This window comes from Phlebotomus argentipes, unplaced genomic scaffold (assembly GCF_947086385.1).
Source record: "Phlebotomus argentipes unplaced genomic scaffold, Phlebotomus argentipes genome assembly contig_6, whole genome shotgun sequence".
NCBI lineage: Eukaryota > Metazoa > Arthropoda > Insecta > Diptera > Psychodidae > Phlebotomus > Phlebotomus argentipes.
In genome coordinates, this window is record NW_026776145.1 from 2,123,856 (window position 1) to 2,143,267 (window position 19,412).

Sequence of the window (19,412 nt, forward strand, 5' to 3'; positions counted from 1 at the left end):
GACTTTGGGGGTAATTGAGACATGATCCACCAAACAAAAGAGACCCATTGACATGTTTTGAGTCTTTATGAGATCATTTCACAGTTTTTGTTAAACACAATGCATTTAACATTCAGATAAACACATAGATTGATTAACTCTTTCACGGCACATGCATTAAACTGAATACATACTTGTGGGTTTTCTTCTTTTGTTGATTTTCTATTACATCAGTGCGTTTCTAAAGGATTGAGCAATTATTAAAAATGATCAAGTTGCAATTTAGTTTTTACGAGACATTTAAACAATTAAATACAAATTGACGTATTGTAAGTTTCAAAATTCAATTAATTTTATGTCATGAAAATATCATATAATTACTTATTCTTGTACAATCTATGTTTTGAGTGCAGAGAGGTCAGATCATGTCACTATAAACAAGTGAGATGCAGCCTCCGAAGGTTCTTCATCATCTGGCGTGAGTGTGGTGCTCAGACGCATGGGAAATTGTTGCTTCATATTGTCAATAATAATAATAAAATGCATATCTGATGATCACACGATAAGAATCCGCCGAGCGTCAGTCAATAACTTGCACAGCAGCAAATCACTCGCCATAGAACACGATTAACTTGCGCTCTCACACGAGTAAATCAATTTCCTGGCAAGAAGTCCGACAGTGACTACATCATTTGCATTTTTATTGAGGCAATGAGTGGAACATTGTTGAGAAAAGGATTGAGACATTAGCTGGGACACTCAGAGGAATTTATTTTTCCCTCTTTCTTTGGATGCATCCAGTGTCATTAATAAAATTCCTGACAGTGGTGATTGGAAATGTTAGGGAGAAAAGGGTAATTACCCGCACCAATTAATCAAAATAAGATAAGTCATGTAAAATTTCAACAAGAACAGCAGTGACATTGGTCATAAATTCACCCATTTATCTCATACATTCCTCCGCCATCCATCGAGGCATTTTGATCACTTCTTAATAATTCCCTTTTATAAGACAATCTCAAGACTATGGAGCTGAGAACAGAAAAGGAGAGACAAGTGAAGAAATCCACACTCGGGGAACAACATCATAATTTTCCACAGTCAATGGAGCAAAAAGACGTTCGTCTGCCAGTGAGGATACCATCGAGAGTCAGCCGGAATTCTTGAGCTGTCTAGGAAGAAGATTAAACAAAGAACTTCTCCCACCATCAACCACTTTGCTGTCTCACTTGATAAATTGGGGAAAAAGACACTATACTTTTCCCTTCCAAGGGATGGTCATTGTGCAAGTGAATAGTGTCCGAGACCGACTTATGAATAATTCCACTTCAGTTGATCCCATTGTGCTCGTTTTATCGAGAGACTGGACGCACTAAAGGGATAAATTGCAGTAATGGAATGAGCCATAAGCACATTTCTTACCCAACATACATAAAAAAGCAGCATCGAGGCACTCCTACGACATACTTGTAGTGCTTAATTGAAAGGCAATACGCTCCCCACCCCTAAATCAGACACGCAGAACTTTATGGTCCCAAGCAATGCAAGCGATGAGGGTAAATTATTGGACGAGTTTGCATGTTAACCATTTTATTAGGCAAATGGAATTTTATGTGCTATGCTCCATGAACTGCACATAGAGAGCAAGGCGTGTTTGCGTTTCTTCACCCAAGAAAGTCCTAATTGGAATTGAGTGGAGAATTGTGAACGAGGTGGTCTCACTGTGGGAGTGAATCCTTGAATCATACATATAAAATCTTATGAGTTCTTATCCTATCAATAGTGTATAGATAAAGTGTGAGATTTCTCGTAAATAAGCCCATTCAGAAAGTCACATGAACTGGGAGACGAATGCGAGAAAAGGAGAAAACCGTATTTTTTCCTACACGCTCAAAACATTCCTCCAAATGGGGGATTTTAATCATTGTCTGGCGCCAGTTGTGGCTCCAACCACTCCGATTGTACACTCCGAGTATCAATTGCTCCCATAGTCATCCCTTTCTGCGCCCTGTTCTCACACGCCACTCAAAATATTCGTCGTCTTCCGCGCCATCGGAATGAAAATGGCCCTGGTGGAAGGATGTTGGAGTTCATCAACCGCGGCAAAGAGCAATGAAAGCCTTATCAATGTCTTCAATTTTATTTGAACATTACACAATCGGAGACGCAAAGCAAATATTTTCCCACAAATTACACCCATAGGATGACAGAGAAATTGTTCGGAGAACCATTAGGTTTTAATTGATCTTGCTTAATTAGCAAGCATTAATTTTACGCCTGATAAATGACTCAGATAGCACCACTTTTCCCCACATCAGACTTGACGGGGTGTTCAAACAATTTTGACAGCTCTTTATCAACCAGACGATTTCACTTTCATCCAGTATTTCAGCGAACAGCCAGAAGACAATTGTTTTTTTTCTGCAGCCATTATCATGCACTTGAACGATAATAATTTACCTTCACCTCCACAGCGAATGAAATGAATGACGCAATGAATAAATTATAAACTCGTATCACTTTTCATATCAAATGGTTGTAAAAATCATGAGAAATTAAGAAATACAGCGTATGTACTGATAACAAGTGTGATACACAACATGTTAAATATTTGAACTGAAATCGCAAATACAATCATCCAAGAAATTGTAAATTTGACTCATTTTTACTCGGAACACCAACGCTCCGATGTTAGAAACTACAAAGTTCTATGTGATCAATAGGAATTAATGCGATGAAAACTACGGAGAATATCTCTTCGTGTTGAGTTCCGGGATTGATATGGAAAGTCTCTGTGAAGGTGACAATTTCTATGTTCTCTAAATGCATAAACTCATCAACTGATAAAAACAGACTTACAATAAAATAACAAAACAAGGAGGACAAGAATATGTAGGGAATACGACAGAAACAGGAAGCATATCCAAAAAGAGACGCCGTAAAGACGGTAAAGACAGTTTGTCCTTATCACAGCATCAATTAAATTTATATCATGTAAGAGAAATTGTATGCTAAATGGTACAACAGAGCAAATAAGAGCAAATACGAGGACGAGTTGTGGTTTTCTGTATCAAAGTTTGCCTCAGAGGAAAAGCGTGTACGAACTTAGCAGAATGCCCCCCATTTATTCGTACAGTGGCGTTGGACATACTCAAATTACACACGTTTATTTAGCAACGAGAGAACATGTTTTCCTAAAATCTCTCTGAATTGTTTTATTGTTTAATTTTGGGAGCTGTATAAGAGTGATACTTGATATCAAGGCTTCAAGCATGTCATGTTGAACGGCAGTCCATCAGAGATTTGCATTGTCTGAAGTGTTGAATTCATTGATTTGCGATTATGCCAAGTCTATTTAATATCCATTGAAAATAAATTGCCCACAAATTGTTTTCCCAAGTCCACAGTAGTGGAACAATGCCCCAATCAATAAACACTCTGCACAAAGCTCTTTTTGCCCAGAGTCCAACTGATCAGATTAATGGCAAAGAGTGTGAGGATGCCGCGAGCAAAACGTGCTCTTGACACTTGACTGCTACGATATTTAAATGATCAACATCTCTACCCTCTTCAGTTTTGCCAGACGCGATTTATCCACGTCTATCATACCAGACGATGTAGACGTTTGATGAGTAAACTGTGACAAGTGGTCGAGCTTGTCAGATGCATTTTCAATGCACAGCGAATCGTGAGCGTGACAGCGAGGAATTGGAGAATATGTGAACTTAATTCAGTAGAGCTCGTATGTTAGTAGTGATTTCGTCAATTTTCAAATATGGCTGGTCTATTAATTCAGCTGTAAAGCAATTGATTGTGAAGAAATGCTAAATTCAGCATTGTATTTCAGCTGCGAACACTGGTACAGCAAATGATGTCTGATGGTTATTCGGTCGATCACTTTAACAAACAATGCTAGATGATTAACATTATGAAGCTCACACAGCATTTTACAGCCAAAATATCAATGCCACGAAATTGAGAACTTGGTTAGGAATCATAGAAAATCAGAAAACACCCAAGGAAATTATGAGTGATAGTTAATATAAAAGAGTCTTTCACGGTAAAATAAAAATCAAACTAATGCACTCTTTGTTTTTGTATTATCTCAACCGAAGATAGGATTGCTTAAAGAGATTCCATTAATTTTTCCACATCATTGATCATATAGACCAACTGAAATATTGTCGCTCATGTGTGTCAATAACAACAATGACTTCCAACATTAACTCATGTTCTTCTCTTCCTGCCACAATCTGATCATTGAACTCCAGAATAGTGATGCTATGCGCCCTCTTCAGCGTAAAAATCAATCCCTCGCAAAATTTATTATGCTTCGTCTCATGGTACGTTCGGTTTTTCAGGATATCCTCTCCTTCACACGTGTAGTTCAAGATCGCGATCGTACCTTAAAGAGTTACACGCTTTAGAAATAGATTTATTATATATTCTCTGACTGAGAAGAAGCCTCAAACAACTCGCGATGAATTTTCTTGTGGGGTTTTCTCGTGAAATTCACGGGGAGAAATAATGGCAAAAAATGGCACATTGTAAACACTTGTATCGGTCTGTTCGATCTCTATGAAAAACGCGCGATGCTATTTCTGAACTCGGGCAAATGACCATTTTGCCCAATACATAAATATACATACACACGGATTATGCAATGTTCTAAATTCATACACCCAATGGATATGGCGAGAAGAGTTTTTTTTTCTCTCTCTTCGCAAATTTTGGGTGTATGTTTTATAGAATCGAAGGAGGAGAATCTCACACGAAATTCGCAAGCTCGCCGAGACATCATCCATAACTTCAGGGGCTGTGAGTCAAAGCGTGCTATTTTCGAAAGCGCCAGGTTATTTCAGTCCTGAACGACTTGGAACGTAGTGAAAGACTGCCATTCGGCATCGCCTCTGGGTTAATAGATAATCAGTGTGTGGACAATAGCAAATCACTGGCGATCTCTCATCGCACGCACGACGAGAGGAAAAATCTGAGAAAATGTCAATGCTTAGTCCGACTGGCGTAAGCGATGCGTGAGTATATATATTGAGTCAAATTGATGGGATCAACGACCAAGATTGTCGCTCAATACTTTGAAGCCAAGAGATAGCACGCAACGGCCTCCATGCTAATTGAAATTTATTTTTCACAAATAGGCACAAACTTGGGGCTCTGATCATCTCCCTCACTTCTTTCCTCGATCACTTTGCTGGGTGTCTTTCTCTTTGCCTCAATTGGCGACATTGGGCCAATTATGCAAATGCCTCCACATGTGCCATCGCAGCCACCCCGCGATTGGGATAATAAAAATTTGTCTCCTTCTAATTGAAAGATCTACGATCATGGGATGATCGTATATCAACTAAGAGGATCTATAAAATCACACAAATTGCTGGAGTTCAGCAGATTATGAGACCACGTCAGCGTCTTTCTTGCCTCTCACACAAAGTTCCCATCATCACAATACGTTACTCCACATTTTGATTGCAAATTAAAAATGATGATTGAACGATTTAACCGTTGAAATTTTAATATTCGCCTTATGCTACGTGACTCACTGTCGCATTTACCGAAATGGGAGTTCAACACATTGTCATTCGCAGAAATTCCACCCAATTTGCATACGCAGTTGGTATCAAAACTTCCCAAATTAAATTTGATTGTGCTTTATAAAGATAAGCTCCCTCTGTCTCTCTCAATGCGGAATCGGAAAATATGAATTGATCGAATTGAAATAGAAAATTGGATATACGCTGGCCTAGGAATTTGACATCACTCTAAACAAATTGACATCATCGTGAGAAATAAAATATATAAAATCTGCGAGTCAGCATTGACATCTTCCCATTCTCCTCTTTCTCCAAATATTTATGCGGAAAATATCAGTGACTTTTCCGACTGTCCATCACGCTGAAAATATAACTCTCAAGTGGAGCAATTTCGTGGTGGAGTTCCACAAGAAAATTCCAACCACACTCGTCAAAAACGCTTGAGTATTTATGCCAATTGCCGATGTGATTGTGCCATTGGATTCATGCACATACGTTCTCTTGTAAATTTAGCGTCTGATGGGAGACGGTTGCCGAGGAAGTGCCACCCGACACTGAGCGTGACATCCAGACTTGTATCCCAGCACATGCTCCAAACATGCCGAATCTCGGCGTGGATTCTATTTATGCCATCATTAAAAATTCATCGATTTGAGCTTGTGCCAGCGGCGATTTTTGGCAAAAATCGAAGGAAGTGCAGAATTGATATATCCGCTCTTAAGTCATGTTGCATGCCCAGAAAATTATGCACTGCAATGCAAGCTCTCTGTTTTCGTTTTCTGCGGCTTCGCTCTATTTTCAAAACGTGCACAAGCGAAAATAGCCACTGTCAGAGAGGTGGAAGTGAGTTTGGATTACAATGTCTCCCCATGTTATCATTCAGACGGTGTTCTATATGAAAGAAGACACTTTTATCTCACTTTCCCGCCACTGTAGACCAAGTTCATCTCCTGTGATTTATTTTATACGCTCATGTCAGCGCCACTCGCTGACGAGGCCAAATTCACATGAATTTGCAGTTGCCGCAACTCACAGTCATCGTCGCCAAGAGATAGAAGATCATTCACACAAAGTTCCCATTATAACTGAATCATACATTAAAGATACTCAGGTCAGTTTCTTCAATTATTTGCTTCGATGTAGACCGTGAGCTTTATGCTAGAACACTACCTACAATTTAGATGATAAAAGTCATCCTAACATTACACATAAGTGGCGATCTCAGCACAACACACGCAAATTAAGGATTTGAATATCGGTTAAAAATTTCGGTCCAGACACTCGAAAAGCACACATGATTATTAAATTTCTTATTCAATCGCATTCTCCTATAAAGCCAAGTGACAGTGCTATTGCTATGTGCTCAATTATACAAGTAAATACAGCAAAAAATGGAAAATGTTCCACTTTGTTAACATATGTTTGCCGGCATTTTTTGTGAACATCTACTTTTTTCTGGGAAACCATGTGAGAGGAATATCATATCAATAGACTGTATTTCGCACTCTTTCGTAGCGTCTGCAAATTATAATGATAAATAAAATTTATTTGAGCCAACATTTGCTTCAAACAGAGCCATTTACATTCGCGATACATAATCGCTCTTTCAGCTACTATTAGACTACTCTACTAATTTGTGTAGTCGTTGCTCTCTCTCTCTATCTTCCTTTCCTCCAGCCGAATTTTGTGTTCCGGCCGAAATAAGAAAAGACGCTCACACGAGTGCTAAAAGATGCGAAATTTGCCATACATGATCTGGGCCACTTTCTTCGTGGCAGTGAATTCAAAGTGAATATACTTAATTAATATAATCCCAGTGCTATTTTAAAATATAAACATTGCGAGACGGCGGAAAAACTGACTCTTATCGCAATTCGCTGGTTTTTCTGTATAATTAAAATGTCAGACATGACAAAAAAGTCAGTTGCTATATTTATGAAGAAGGAGTTTTAAAATAAAATGCCTGACGTGGGGAGTTAATTGATTAAATCCACATAGTTTCGCTGTAATGTTTCTTTTCGCACTCATGTCAAAAATAGTTGTGATATGAACTTGTGGCGCGTTGGCATCAACACTAATAACGGAAATCAAAATAAATCATAGTCAAAGGTCAAGACTGTGCAGAGTGCCTTTCAGTTCACATAGATTAGCGTTAATTATTTTCGTAATCTGATAACATGAGCAATTTGAATCGGAGCGGAATAGACAATTTCATTTTGCATTTCAACTAATGGTGTTAGAGGCTGTGGCGCTGTATTATTGGAATTGAGCCAGTAGATCACAGCCAGTCTCAATGGACAATCATGAGGCCCCTTCACGCACACTGATCTCGATCTTGATCTCTGTCACTTCCTCATCATTCCCACCCGTGAATGGGTGGTGAATTTTCTTGAATAATTGCCAATTTATTAGAACCTCTGGGCCAACATTGGACACTGTCATCGATCAAATTCATCATCGGCATAGAAGAGAAATTGTAAATTAAAATTGGCACATTTTATCTCCATACAGCATCATCAGATCAGAATCCCACACGATTCCAGCGCCTCTTCGCGATCCCACGATCGGCCCCATAAGACTTGATGTAATTCATTACTCCCCACAGCATAAATTATGTACTCGCGAGAGTGAAAGAATGGGAGAGAGAGAGAGAGCGATATCTCAAAATCACCTCACTATTTGCCCACAAGTGCGTGGTGCAGTGCAATTTCCTCGTGAGAGACACTCTGGAGAAAGATATTGAAGATATGCCAGAGGCATTCACTCATGTTTCAGCCCTTCATGCAATCTCAATGGCACACCAAAATATGTCCAAAACACGATCGCGGCTTTTTGCGCATTACCATTGATCATACTTTACGTGTAATATAATCGACTTCGTCTAGAACGACAATGATTAGTCGCTTTTGAGCTTTCAATGCAAATTTTGGTGGAGTTCAACAACACCATTAGTTGTCTAGAAATTCTACAGCTCAGTTGACTCAAGCTCAACCCAATTTAAATTTTGAAGTTATGCAAAAAGTGACGGAGCCAGTCGAAATACCTAGAATAATCTGAATTTAGTGATACGCTGATTGAGTCATGAATGGATTCCCGTTGAAATTGCACACAATGTCATTGGATCTGAAGACGAAAAAATATTATACATGAAATAAAAGTCGTAAATTCGAGTGTTTACGTCAATTTCTACTCAAAGTCTTACACTGTGTAATTAAACACCCAAAATCCGAATCCTTGCTTCCACCCAAACGTAAAAGCCTGGCGATTGATTCGTATCGAAAATGGTTCAATGATCTCTCTCATTTCTCCCTCTCGCAGCATCTCTCAAACTATTGCGATGCGCCACGAAAGAATAATAATTTATTTTTGGTTGCTTGCCATGGCAATAACCCAGCATTTGTATCAAATTATGATCATTCCTTGCGGCGAGTCCTTCAGTTCATTGACTTCGATTGACGCGGCGAATACAATATGATCTCTTTTGGCTAAATGCAAGCACTTTTTCGCGTTATTCACTTTTCCTCTCCATCATGTGCAAAAATCACGACAGAGAGGCAACTTCATTGTTTACGGGTGAAAAAAACACGAAGGAAGAAAGAAGTGAATGAAAATTGAGCTTATGTGTGCACAACATAGCATCAACACTCTTTTTCCATGAAGTGGTCTTCAGTGAAAAGTTCAATTTATGGATTTCTGCAACTTTTTATCATCGCAACGCCTTTAGCTGGAAATTAAATTTAAACTCAATATGCAATTCAGCATGAGAACTATTGAATGAGTGCAGCACGAATGATGGAGTTATATTGTTTTGTATAAATTGGTGAATTACTTGCCATCTCGATCACTTCATTGATCAGTATGGGAGGCATGTGCATAAGTTGCCTTAATGAAGTCAGTGCAATTTATAGTCTAGACAGACAGTTATTAATGTCGCGGGCTTCGTGCATAAATTATTTATCCAAGAAGATGTAGTTGGCAAAAAAGTACCCACAGCACAAGTGAAACTTCTTTTTCATTCGATAAAAATCACTCAATTGGACAAATTTACAATTGTTTTTTTTTTGCCTTCGCCTTTTTTGCCTCTTCAATTGTGCGAGGATTGCGCTTCAGACTTCTAAAGAATCTCCGCAGATAGTCAATAATGGACGGAGGGATAAAACATATTTGTAGTCTCTCCTCGAGACGGTTACAATTTAATGATAATATTTATCCGGAGGAGAGGATTGAACGGTCATTGAATAAATAAACTTTAGGAATAGCCCTAAGCGCCGCGAAGCATCACCTCACCTCGTGGCTTCCAATACAGATTTCTGTGGCAGTTCCCTTTGATGTTTAATGGTCTCCTCTGGCGAAGAAATACTTTTAATTCAATTCCAATACACAAAATATAAATTTGCTACACAATTGAGCATCCAACGCGCACGAGAACCTTGAATTTGTCATGATGCTTCGCTTCTCGTAAAACATACGCACTTTTTTCGTTTTTGCTTGAGCATACGCGAGAATCTCAAATGGCTTATATCTGCACATTGAATTGATATTGAACGTTTTCAGCGAGGAAGCAAAATTATATGGACAGACGCAAAGAGATCCCCAAAATAAAATGTAATGCCGAAATCAGAAGCAGAACATGAGTGAATTTCTGTGCTTTTTCACTTATGTGCTTCCATGTAAAAAAATGTGGTGGCTAAGTTTATGGCTAAGATGGGTTATCCGAGGACAACTTGAAGTGTAACAAACATTATAAATAAACTAAATTTTAGACTCAGTAAAAACTTATCAGCCTACAATAAATTCAAAAGCTCATTAGAATAAGTACAGTCGAAATTTATTATACTTCTCATTATATATTAATTTAAAACTTGATATGATTTTCACGGTGAGTCCAGGGAAAACCATTTCTGAAATCATATTTCTATTAGTATTTCGTCAAGCAGAGCTCTTCTCTCAGCGCTCTTCCTACATGACGCTTTTCTGCATTTACCAGTTGAGTATATGAAAAATATAGTTGGAAAATTTCGCCTTGTCTCAAAGTGTGGTGCGGACTAAAAATAGCCCGGTGTTTTATATATTTCCAATGTCATAATGCTTCGCCAATATTAATTTCTCCGCGTGTTCGCGCAAGATCTTCGCGAGATTTTCAATCTCGCCAGAGGTGCATTATTCGTGTGGTTATTTTAGGGCATGATCATTTACCTCTAATCGCGTTGAGAGAGCTTCTATTCCCACTGGAAGACTCCTGATTGTCACTGATATTTATCCTATGCCTAATGCTGGCGGGGCGCGGTGTGAAGACACCATTAGAGACCGCCGTCCACACGAAGATGCCCAAGCCCAGTGCCACAATAAGGAGTACCACGGCTGCTGCAAAAGTGACTTTCTGCCTCCAGCGAGTTGTCATCTTGGGACCTTCTTGCCTCCGCCCTGTGACGCCTTACTGAGATGCGAGGAGGTGAGGAGAATGATCGCTGCAGCCGTGTGTGGTGATCTGAAATCGTGAGATCGGATTAATTAACACGAAACTCCACCTTCTTGTATCGACAGGCATTTACATCTCTCCTATGTCACACACTCCCGATCAAATTGCTTAGCCAAATAATTTATGAATAATATTTTGGCCATGGAAATTACCAAACAGATGTCAATATTGGGCGGCTCGCTGCGAGAAAAAAAAACACTAATTAAGTAATACGACAGCCGAGATGAGATGCCCTGTGTGGCACGCATAGTATTGCAGGCGCTACTGTGAGTCTTTGGCGAGTGATCGAGGTGACACTAATGGGATTAAGAGTCACCGATGTGCATCAAGTCGCGAGGAGAAGATCACGATTTCAGGTTTATAATCCTCAAATCGTAAATTTGAAGGGCGCATCTCTTGCGATGGAGTGAGAAAACTCTTTCCCAATGGAATCATTAATTTCCAATTTTTCATCGATACCATCGGCAATCGTGAGACAAGGAATACCTCTGAAATCGCCTATTAGTCACTTTATGTTAATTTATATTATCTCTGTCCAACTGTCGATACTCAATAGTGTGAGCTGAATGCTGATCGTGAGCCTACACAATTCCTCTTTCATTGGCATGCCTCCTTCTTGGCCAAAATAGCCGCGACGTTGATTTCGAAAACATTTTGCGTACACGACAATTATTTACGACATCCATCGACAGCAATTCCCTTCATATTTTAATTGGCACCGCTTACACAATACCACGGAGACACACTTCCTAAATCCTCGATCCCATGATCTCCATTCAATTTGCCCAGGAGAAATGACTGAAGGACTTTTCCTCCCTCCAAAAGCATTTATATGGGAGATAAAAGACCGATCACTCAAGCAATTTGTCACAAGTCATCATCTATTGTAATAAATTGTATGACATATTCATCATGAGGGACTGCTATAGAATCTCACGCGACTTCCTGAATCTCAAGAAAACAGAAACATGTTTTTTGGCAATTGAGTCAAATTGATGAATTAATTACAATCGCTTCGTTTCCACCGAATTTCATGGCGCATCCATTAATAACGATTAACCACACATCAGCGGACTTTTTTCCCTCTCTGTACCATAATAAAGAGATCTTAGGTGGATGACAGATCGAGTGATCGCAAGATTAAGTGCATTCCACACGATGTTGATTTGTGAGAGATATTATTCTAGTAGAAGAAATTCATGCGGAATATTTCAGAGACGATTCTCAAAAAAGACTAAATTTCTCCTAAATTTATGGGAAAACATCCGCAAGACAAATGGATTGGGGATAAATCAACTCTAATGTAAATTTTCAAGATGTTGTAATTACTTTTCTAAAGAAGCTTTGTTTGCCAAAAAATACTTCCACCAGACAGTTTTATCTAAAGACAAGATAAGAATACATTCGTCTATTCTAGGAACAGGATATTTTGAAATATGTGTACAGATCTAAATTTCACCGAAGATCACAAATATAGTTGATGTTTAGAACAGTTCATTCGTGGAAATCGAGACGATCGTCCACCTAAAGGCATCTCACTAGGATGGAGGAAGAATATTGGCTAAATGGGAAGAAAAAGAGGGTAAAATTTATTATGTTGTCTCTATCACAGCTATCAAAATAAACCGTGATAGTTAATTCGTTTTAACGTTGTGGGGAAATTTATGCTGTAATTTGCGGAATTTTGCATAATCGTGCCTTTTGGATGAATTGAATTTTATCACTAGATGGGAATTGAATTAACATAGAAATGATGCTGCGGTTCCAAGATGGAAAAGCTGAACCTTGACTTTCTGTCCACCGTCAATATTTGCTCCAAAGCGTCTCAGAAATGTGTTCATTGAGTTGAGGCACTTTTGACTACATTGTGATACCCCATCAGCGTGTCCATTCAAATTCAATGATGATTCATTTGATGGCTGACGGGCCGCCCGTTACCGATATGAGTGATCTGCCCATTCAATAGCTAAGTGGACTTTTATGCAGGAGCCTGGTTTTAGGTGCGTATAATCTTGCTCTTTCTCCGCGGATTAGCACACACTTCCCGGTTCAAGGTACTGCTCATGTCGTCAGACGGAACGGAGAGACCTTGAGGGCCGTCGAATCACCTGTTAGCCAAAAATAACCACGACTCACGTGGATCTCATCGCGAGATTATCTCCCAATCTTGCGTCTAAGACAAAGAGATAAATAACATTTTTGTCATAACAACTGAAATCGCTTAACAATCAATTAATAGACAAGATGGAGATTTTTTCACTCACTACATTGCCTCTTGAGCTCATCTATTGATGAACGGGTGGAGAAGGTGAGGATTTGGAGAGGCAACAATGAATTCAAATACGTAAACCGGTTCCCTAGACGTGAACTTGGCAAGAGATTCTTTAAAGAGTTGAAAAGCAATCAAAAGTCATAGTTTATTTTTCTCTCTCTCACAAGCCACGATTCACATCAAGTATCAATGGGCAGTGCATCGCGAGCTTCACAGTTTGACGCCACAATACCTTTATTTCTGCTCAGACGAAAGTCCAATTTTCTGCCTCCCCACACTCAACAGCCCAATAAGACTATGACAATTCCTTTAATCTTCCCAGAAATACTTCTTCACGTCATTCATCGATGGGGCAAAGAAACCTGTCTCGTTGTGTGGAGGGGAAAATTAGCCACGGAGGATTCAATAGACTTAAGAGACCAGCTACGGAGGTCTCTCGTCGCTGTGCGGCAGATAAAATCGCCAGCGAGTGACTAAAGAAACACTTCTCCCTCGCTAATTACACATTTCATTCATTATTTTACCATCATTTAACACTTAGTATTTTCAGCAATTCTAATCCCATTAGGCAAAACTCTCTGATCTCCACATGTCTTGTCGTCACGCGATAGTCTCCGACGTATTTAGGGAAGATGTGTTTCTCTCAAATTACATTCCGTGAATGCAATTAATTGGTAATTAATTATTTTTGGCCGCGAAGCTTATTTGTGGTGATCAAACTGAAAAACCTCGAGAGACACGAAACTGCAATTTATTAATGATTCACACGTGATTCAATGCAATATTTTTAGAATTGCAGCTTTTAATTTTTATGGCGAATTCAGGAGGAGAAAATTACACCGACTCCAATTCAGAATGATTTGAGATCTCCATAAAAGAAGTGGAGCACAGATTTTTGTACCATGCTTCGAATTACATGCGATTCTTTTATGGAAAATTTTTATTGGAATTTCAGGGGTTTATCAGTGTCTTCTCTACAATATAGAGAATTGATGATAAACACTAGAATTGCCATCATAGTGGCTTCTGCCAAGTTTTGTGGCATTTCGAAGGAATATTTCCATTGACAGATTTGAGCAAACGAGAGAGCTACTTTTCTAGTGCACTGATTAACCTCCCCGGTAATTGCAGAGCCAATCATATTGATGTGAGTCCAATCAAATGGGACATAAGCCTCAAAAAGCCACTCTATAAAACATTTCAACACGCTATTTCAGTGTATTTTAATTTTATAGATACACCAATTAAACTATTATTGAATTATAGTAATTATCGGTGGGTCTCTATGAACAATTTAGGTGGTCAGAAGGGAAATTGAGTGAATTGAGAGTGGAATGGATGCGAAAGATCAACTCTTTGGCGGTCCCGAGGAGCCACTCAGAGGGATGAGGGGTCACGATCGTGATGTCTCCTCTTCTTCCTCTGTGTCACACCCAAAATATACACTGTCATTGGGGCAGAGAGAAGAAGTAGAAAAAGAGTGTGCGCGATAGAGCAAAAAAAAGAGAGCTGAAACCATAAATTAACATAATTCCCCCCACCTCAGCGCCCAGGAATTTCTGAATAGAATTTGCCAAACAAATGGAGCCAGGCGAGACGTGCTCGCGGAATTGGCAAATGCCTGACCATTGATGGATTTTCATATGCGGGGAATTCAATGTGGCATCGCAAGTCGGTCTTTGACATCAATCAGTCTCGCCTCGTGGAAAACTCTGTACAATGAACTTCCCGATAGTCTCTGTAAATGATGTCACACTGAATTGCCCATGAAATTTCTTGGGGCGCAGCGAATCAAGAGCAAGATGTGATTAATTTCCGAGATATGGAGCATTTAGTGGTCCATCTCAGAGGCTGATGTCTCAACTGGGCGCGCGTCAGACAAATCCACTCATCAGCATTTCAGATTTTATTGACATGAGATTCTATCGCTCATCACACTTTCGGCAATTATTCGGCACTAATTAAGACTCAACTCAATTTGGCCCCAATCTTCCCGTGATGACTCCATGCGTGGGACCATTAATCGCTCACTCGGGCCAATCTAGAGGCCCATCCCGGGCCAGATGCCCGGCCGGAGAGCCTCCAACTTGTCAGATACATAAAACATCTCCACCCGGAAACATTTGTTTGAAATAGTTCCCCAAAAAAGAAATTAAATAAACTGGCACAGTGAGGCAGCGGCTCCCAACTATGTACACAGTTGTGGTGCGAAATCAAAAGAATCTCCCGCAACTTGTTGCAACACAGACAAGGGAGACAATCCATGCTCTCCACTTGATGGATGACGTGCGAGGAAATCCATCAAAATCCTTCCGCCCTGCCCTTATCTTCCTTGGCCCGCGACCTGGACATTGTTAGACAGTGAGTCACTCTTGTGGCAATCAAAGATATTGCCACCATGGGATTGTTTTGACGGAGAACAATATAAAAATGGTTGGGGAAAATGGATAAATTTAGACATTTATTTGTATCTTGCAATCTTCAGTTACTCAACTCGTGTGTGGCTGTAGCAATGACACTATTCATAAACACCACAGAGTTCCCTTGGGCAGATACGGGAATTCTATCTAAAGATATCCAATGTTGAATGGATCAAGCAAATATAATTGGCATCAAACGTAGCTAAATATAAATTCCTGAAGATCAGATCTCTGGAGTTCCTAAAATTCTAAATAATATAGAAAGCACTTTACAAAAGCTCAGACGTCACGACATCAGAAATATTGTAATAATATTGTGTAGTCCTAACATTGGAGGGTGTTAAATTCCCAAATGGCAACATCAGTGAACCTCGTGATACAATCCACGTGGCCCCACGTGGATATAGACAAACAATAGGCCAACATTCTCGTTGGAATTTTATGATTTTCTTCCCCATTTCCCCATCGCGCTGCCGAAAAGAAAGTCAGTCAGGCTCAGAGATCGTTGTACTGGGCCTTTAAGGCTTAAAACACTACAAATTGCCATATGTTCTGTCGCTATAAACAAATATCTCATAAAAGCTGCAAAATTTCTTTGTCAGCTCATTTCACTATAAATCAGGAGTGTTGAGACTAAACGTATACTTCGACAGTCGTAAGATTTAGAGAAAGAACACCGTTTGACATGACGACAGGCCTTTTGTATCCGATCGCGATCTTTGTTCTTCGCCCCCTAAAAACACTCAATGGTTTATTTGGAAACAAAGATGGTATTGAAAGGAGATACATGAGCGCTTCTATGGAGAAGTGACTGAAGAGATTATGAGTTTATGGGAGGCATTCCTCCCAAAATCTCCACAACATGAAAAATGCTAATGTTTATGCTTCTCTATTCAGCCGGATAATTCTTCTGAAAATGCTGGGTAATAGTTCGTGTAGATGTTAATTTCGTTAAATAGTGAGGAGGATGCTTCGAAGCGGAGAAATCTTCGGTATTGTCTTCTCTTTCCTATCTTATCTTCATCTTATCTTTACAATCTCACACGTGTTGAACGGTACAACACAATATTACAATCATTATGGCGAAAATAAAGCATTGTCCGCAGTCTTTACAACATTTTTATAGTGTCTCTAAAAGCCTAAACTCTCCCGAAAAATAAGTAAAACCGTAAACACTGTCTCTCTGCGTACTGCATGTTTATTCTGCAGTAACATTGTGCGGCGAGAGTTCATTGAATCCTCCGGATGGTACTTTAAACGAGCCTGGTCGACTCGGATGACTGCAATTTTCGATCTAAACAAACATCCTCGCGCTCTTTTGCCACAATGCGCTCGTGTAGATTATCAAAACCACGAACTGATCGTCTATTTTAGTGCACCTCCTCTGCAATCGCGAATAGACCACAGAGACTCCAATGCGCGGGGGAGGCCAATGACTCCCCCTTGCCAGATGAAATCGAGATTTTATCCCCACGAAGACATTCGCAACACTGCACTCACTGCATCTCACATTCCGACCCGCCAGATAATGAAGATTTTACCAGTGGCCCCCCTCGGAAAGTCATACCTAAATTACTTCTCCTGCTGCGTGAAAAATTCCTCAATTTATGGCGATAACATCAGATCTATTATCAAATTAGATACTTCAAAATAACTGACCAACCGCTGGGCGCAGTCTTGAGGCACAGCCAGAGGTTGAAAAGCCATGAAGTTGGAGAAGAGAAACTGCCCAGGCAGAGACACAAAAGATGCGTTTTTTGTCACGAGGACTCTTCAGATGAGATTTTCAAGATGAATCAATTTTCCTCACCATGTCTTGGAAGATGTTTTCTCTGGCAATCTCGCGTTTGATGAGGAGGCAGCATAATTACAGAAATTATTGGTGTGTGCCAAAACAAACCCGCGACGAATCATTATTTCACACAAATATCCCACGAGGTTAAGTCAAGCTGTGACACACTGCCAGGGATTTTCGCGTGGAATCATCAGATAAAGTATTCTAAATTTCCAAATTTGCCGGATCCTCATCGTATCGTATGACTTTTCAGAGTCATTTACTGATGGTCCTAATTTACTTAAACACTCTGCTATCTAGCGTCATAATCTTCAGCACATAACAGCTGTTACCACGTGGAGATGCTCTTATCGTGCGTCTACAGGGAATTATCAGAGCCAAGCCAATAAATCTGAGTGTGAGATAAAGGAAACTTTCTAGAACATACATAAGTCACATGGTGAGAAGGCCGTCGAATACATAGAGCTGACCTTTTGCGTGGCGCACCTCGATCAAGAATGCACCCCCAAATTGTGATATTTCAAATCAATTCCATCACATGGCGCACGGTGTCTCATTTTCAACAAGAGACAGACTATTCTGAGAAATCGTTATAATCACCACTGAAATTTATGCATTTAGCAGTGCTGCTTTTTTTGCTGACTCCGTCTCGGATGAGTCTCGGATTTTTTCTCGCATTTGGAAGTCTTTTCTTCAAACACCACGCGCTCTCCTATGAAACTTAGAAGCCATCCACTTGTACTACTCATGCAAAGTGAGTCCGTCTCTGACCATCACTCGTGTGGGACAGAATATCCCCGTGAGATTGTTTCGCCATTCTATTGCTGACCAAGTTATTGTCGGCTAAATTGATAAAATTACTCATTTTGAGCTAAATATTTTGATTAATTTCACCCAATCTATCGCGCAAGATCACCTCCAGTCAAGGAGGCGGGAAACTTTAATACAATTTGATTGAAAGCATTAAATTTTTATGATGTCTGTGTGAAATGTAAACGTTTGATTTGGTGTAAAAATCTTTTTTCGTAAAAAAAACGTTCTATTCCTCAATTTACTATTATTGCTTTATTGGAGCCATATGCACCACTTTGCGCGACCTAGCCTTGAAAGTGATTTTTTCCCAGTTGTATTCGATCCAGAGCAGAGATTAATTGACAGATGTATGAAAAATCGCCCACTCGGGTTCACATCGTGAGGTGTCGACTTGTCAAATTCAAAATGCTGCACCGTTAACAATTGTAGGCGATATCTCATTAAATTCTCTTCACTCATCTGTCTCGCCACCGGGATTTCTACATCACACCCTCAAGTTGGAAAATTGCATGAAAAGACAGACTCTTTAATGAGTTGCACCATATTTGACTGATATGATTTATGTGTGTCTTCTACTTAAAACGGGATTCAGTGCGCAAACAGATCCACTGATTAATAGCCAATGCCTATTGGGGCTTTCAAGTAGCCAGTGATTGACATGATTTCTCCAGGTACTCTCCACACCTGCATCGAAATGAAAAATCCTAGCTTAAAAAGAAGACGAAAAAAGCCACCCAACCACACATAGAAATTCTCACTGAAAGCGGCGCTCTAGTAATTAAAATCGGTTAAATAACTTCACTGATAATACTCACAAGTATCTAACACGACACGCTTAATTGCTGACTATCGCCACTTGAGAAATCTTATCAGTTACAGATGTCCTGGCGCTTGCAGTTGAAATCAAATGGTAATCCAGAATTTCTTCAGCGAACCACAACACCATGAGATTATGTGACAGAACACAGTCAGAGCTGAAGCATTAGCCGAGTGCTTCATATTTTTTCCTGACAATTCAATTCAAAAGGCACTAACATTGCATTTTAAGCGTTTCGTCTCCAGCACTTTGCTATTATAACTTAATGAACACAATTTCTCTGCAATC

At 39.7% G+C, this 19,412-nt stretch overlaps 1 protein-coding gene across 3 annotated transcripts in view; it reads right to left on the minus strand.

Moving 5' to 3' along the window:
* The window catches only part of LOC132256255 (A disintegrin and metalloproteinase with thrombospondin motifs 20), a 48,375-nt gene extending 29,184 nt beyond the window's left edge, over window positions 1-19,191 (minus strand). For all 3 annotated transcript variants that reach the window (XM_059752578.1, XM_059752570.1, XM_059752561.1), the window contains exons 1-2: window positions 19,123-19,191; window positions 10,725-11,016 (exon numbers count right to left, since the gene is read on the minus strand). In XM_059752578.1, coding sequence (XP_059608561.1) covers window positions 10,725-10,929 — 205 coding nt within the window. In that variant the 5' untranslated portion in view covers window positions 10,930-11,016; window positions 19,123-19,191. The remainder of the gene's footprint in view (window positions 1-10,724; window positions 11,017-19,122) is intronic.
* Between the last annotated feature and the right edge of the window lie 221 nt (window positions 19,192-19,412).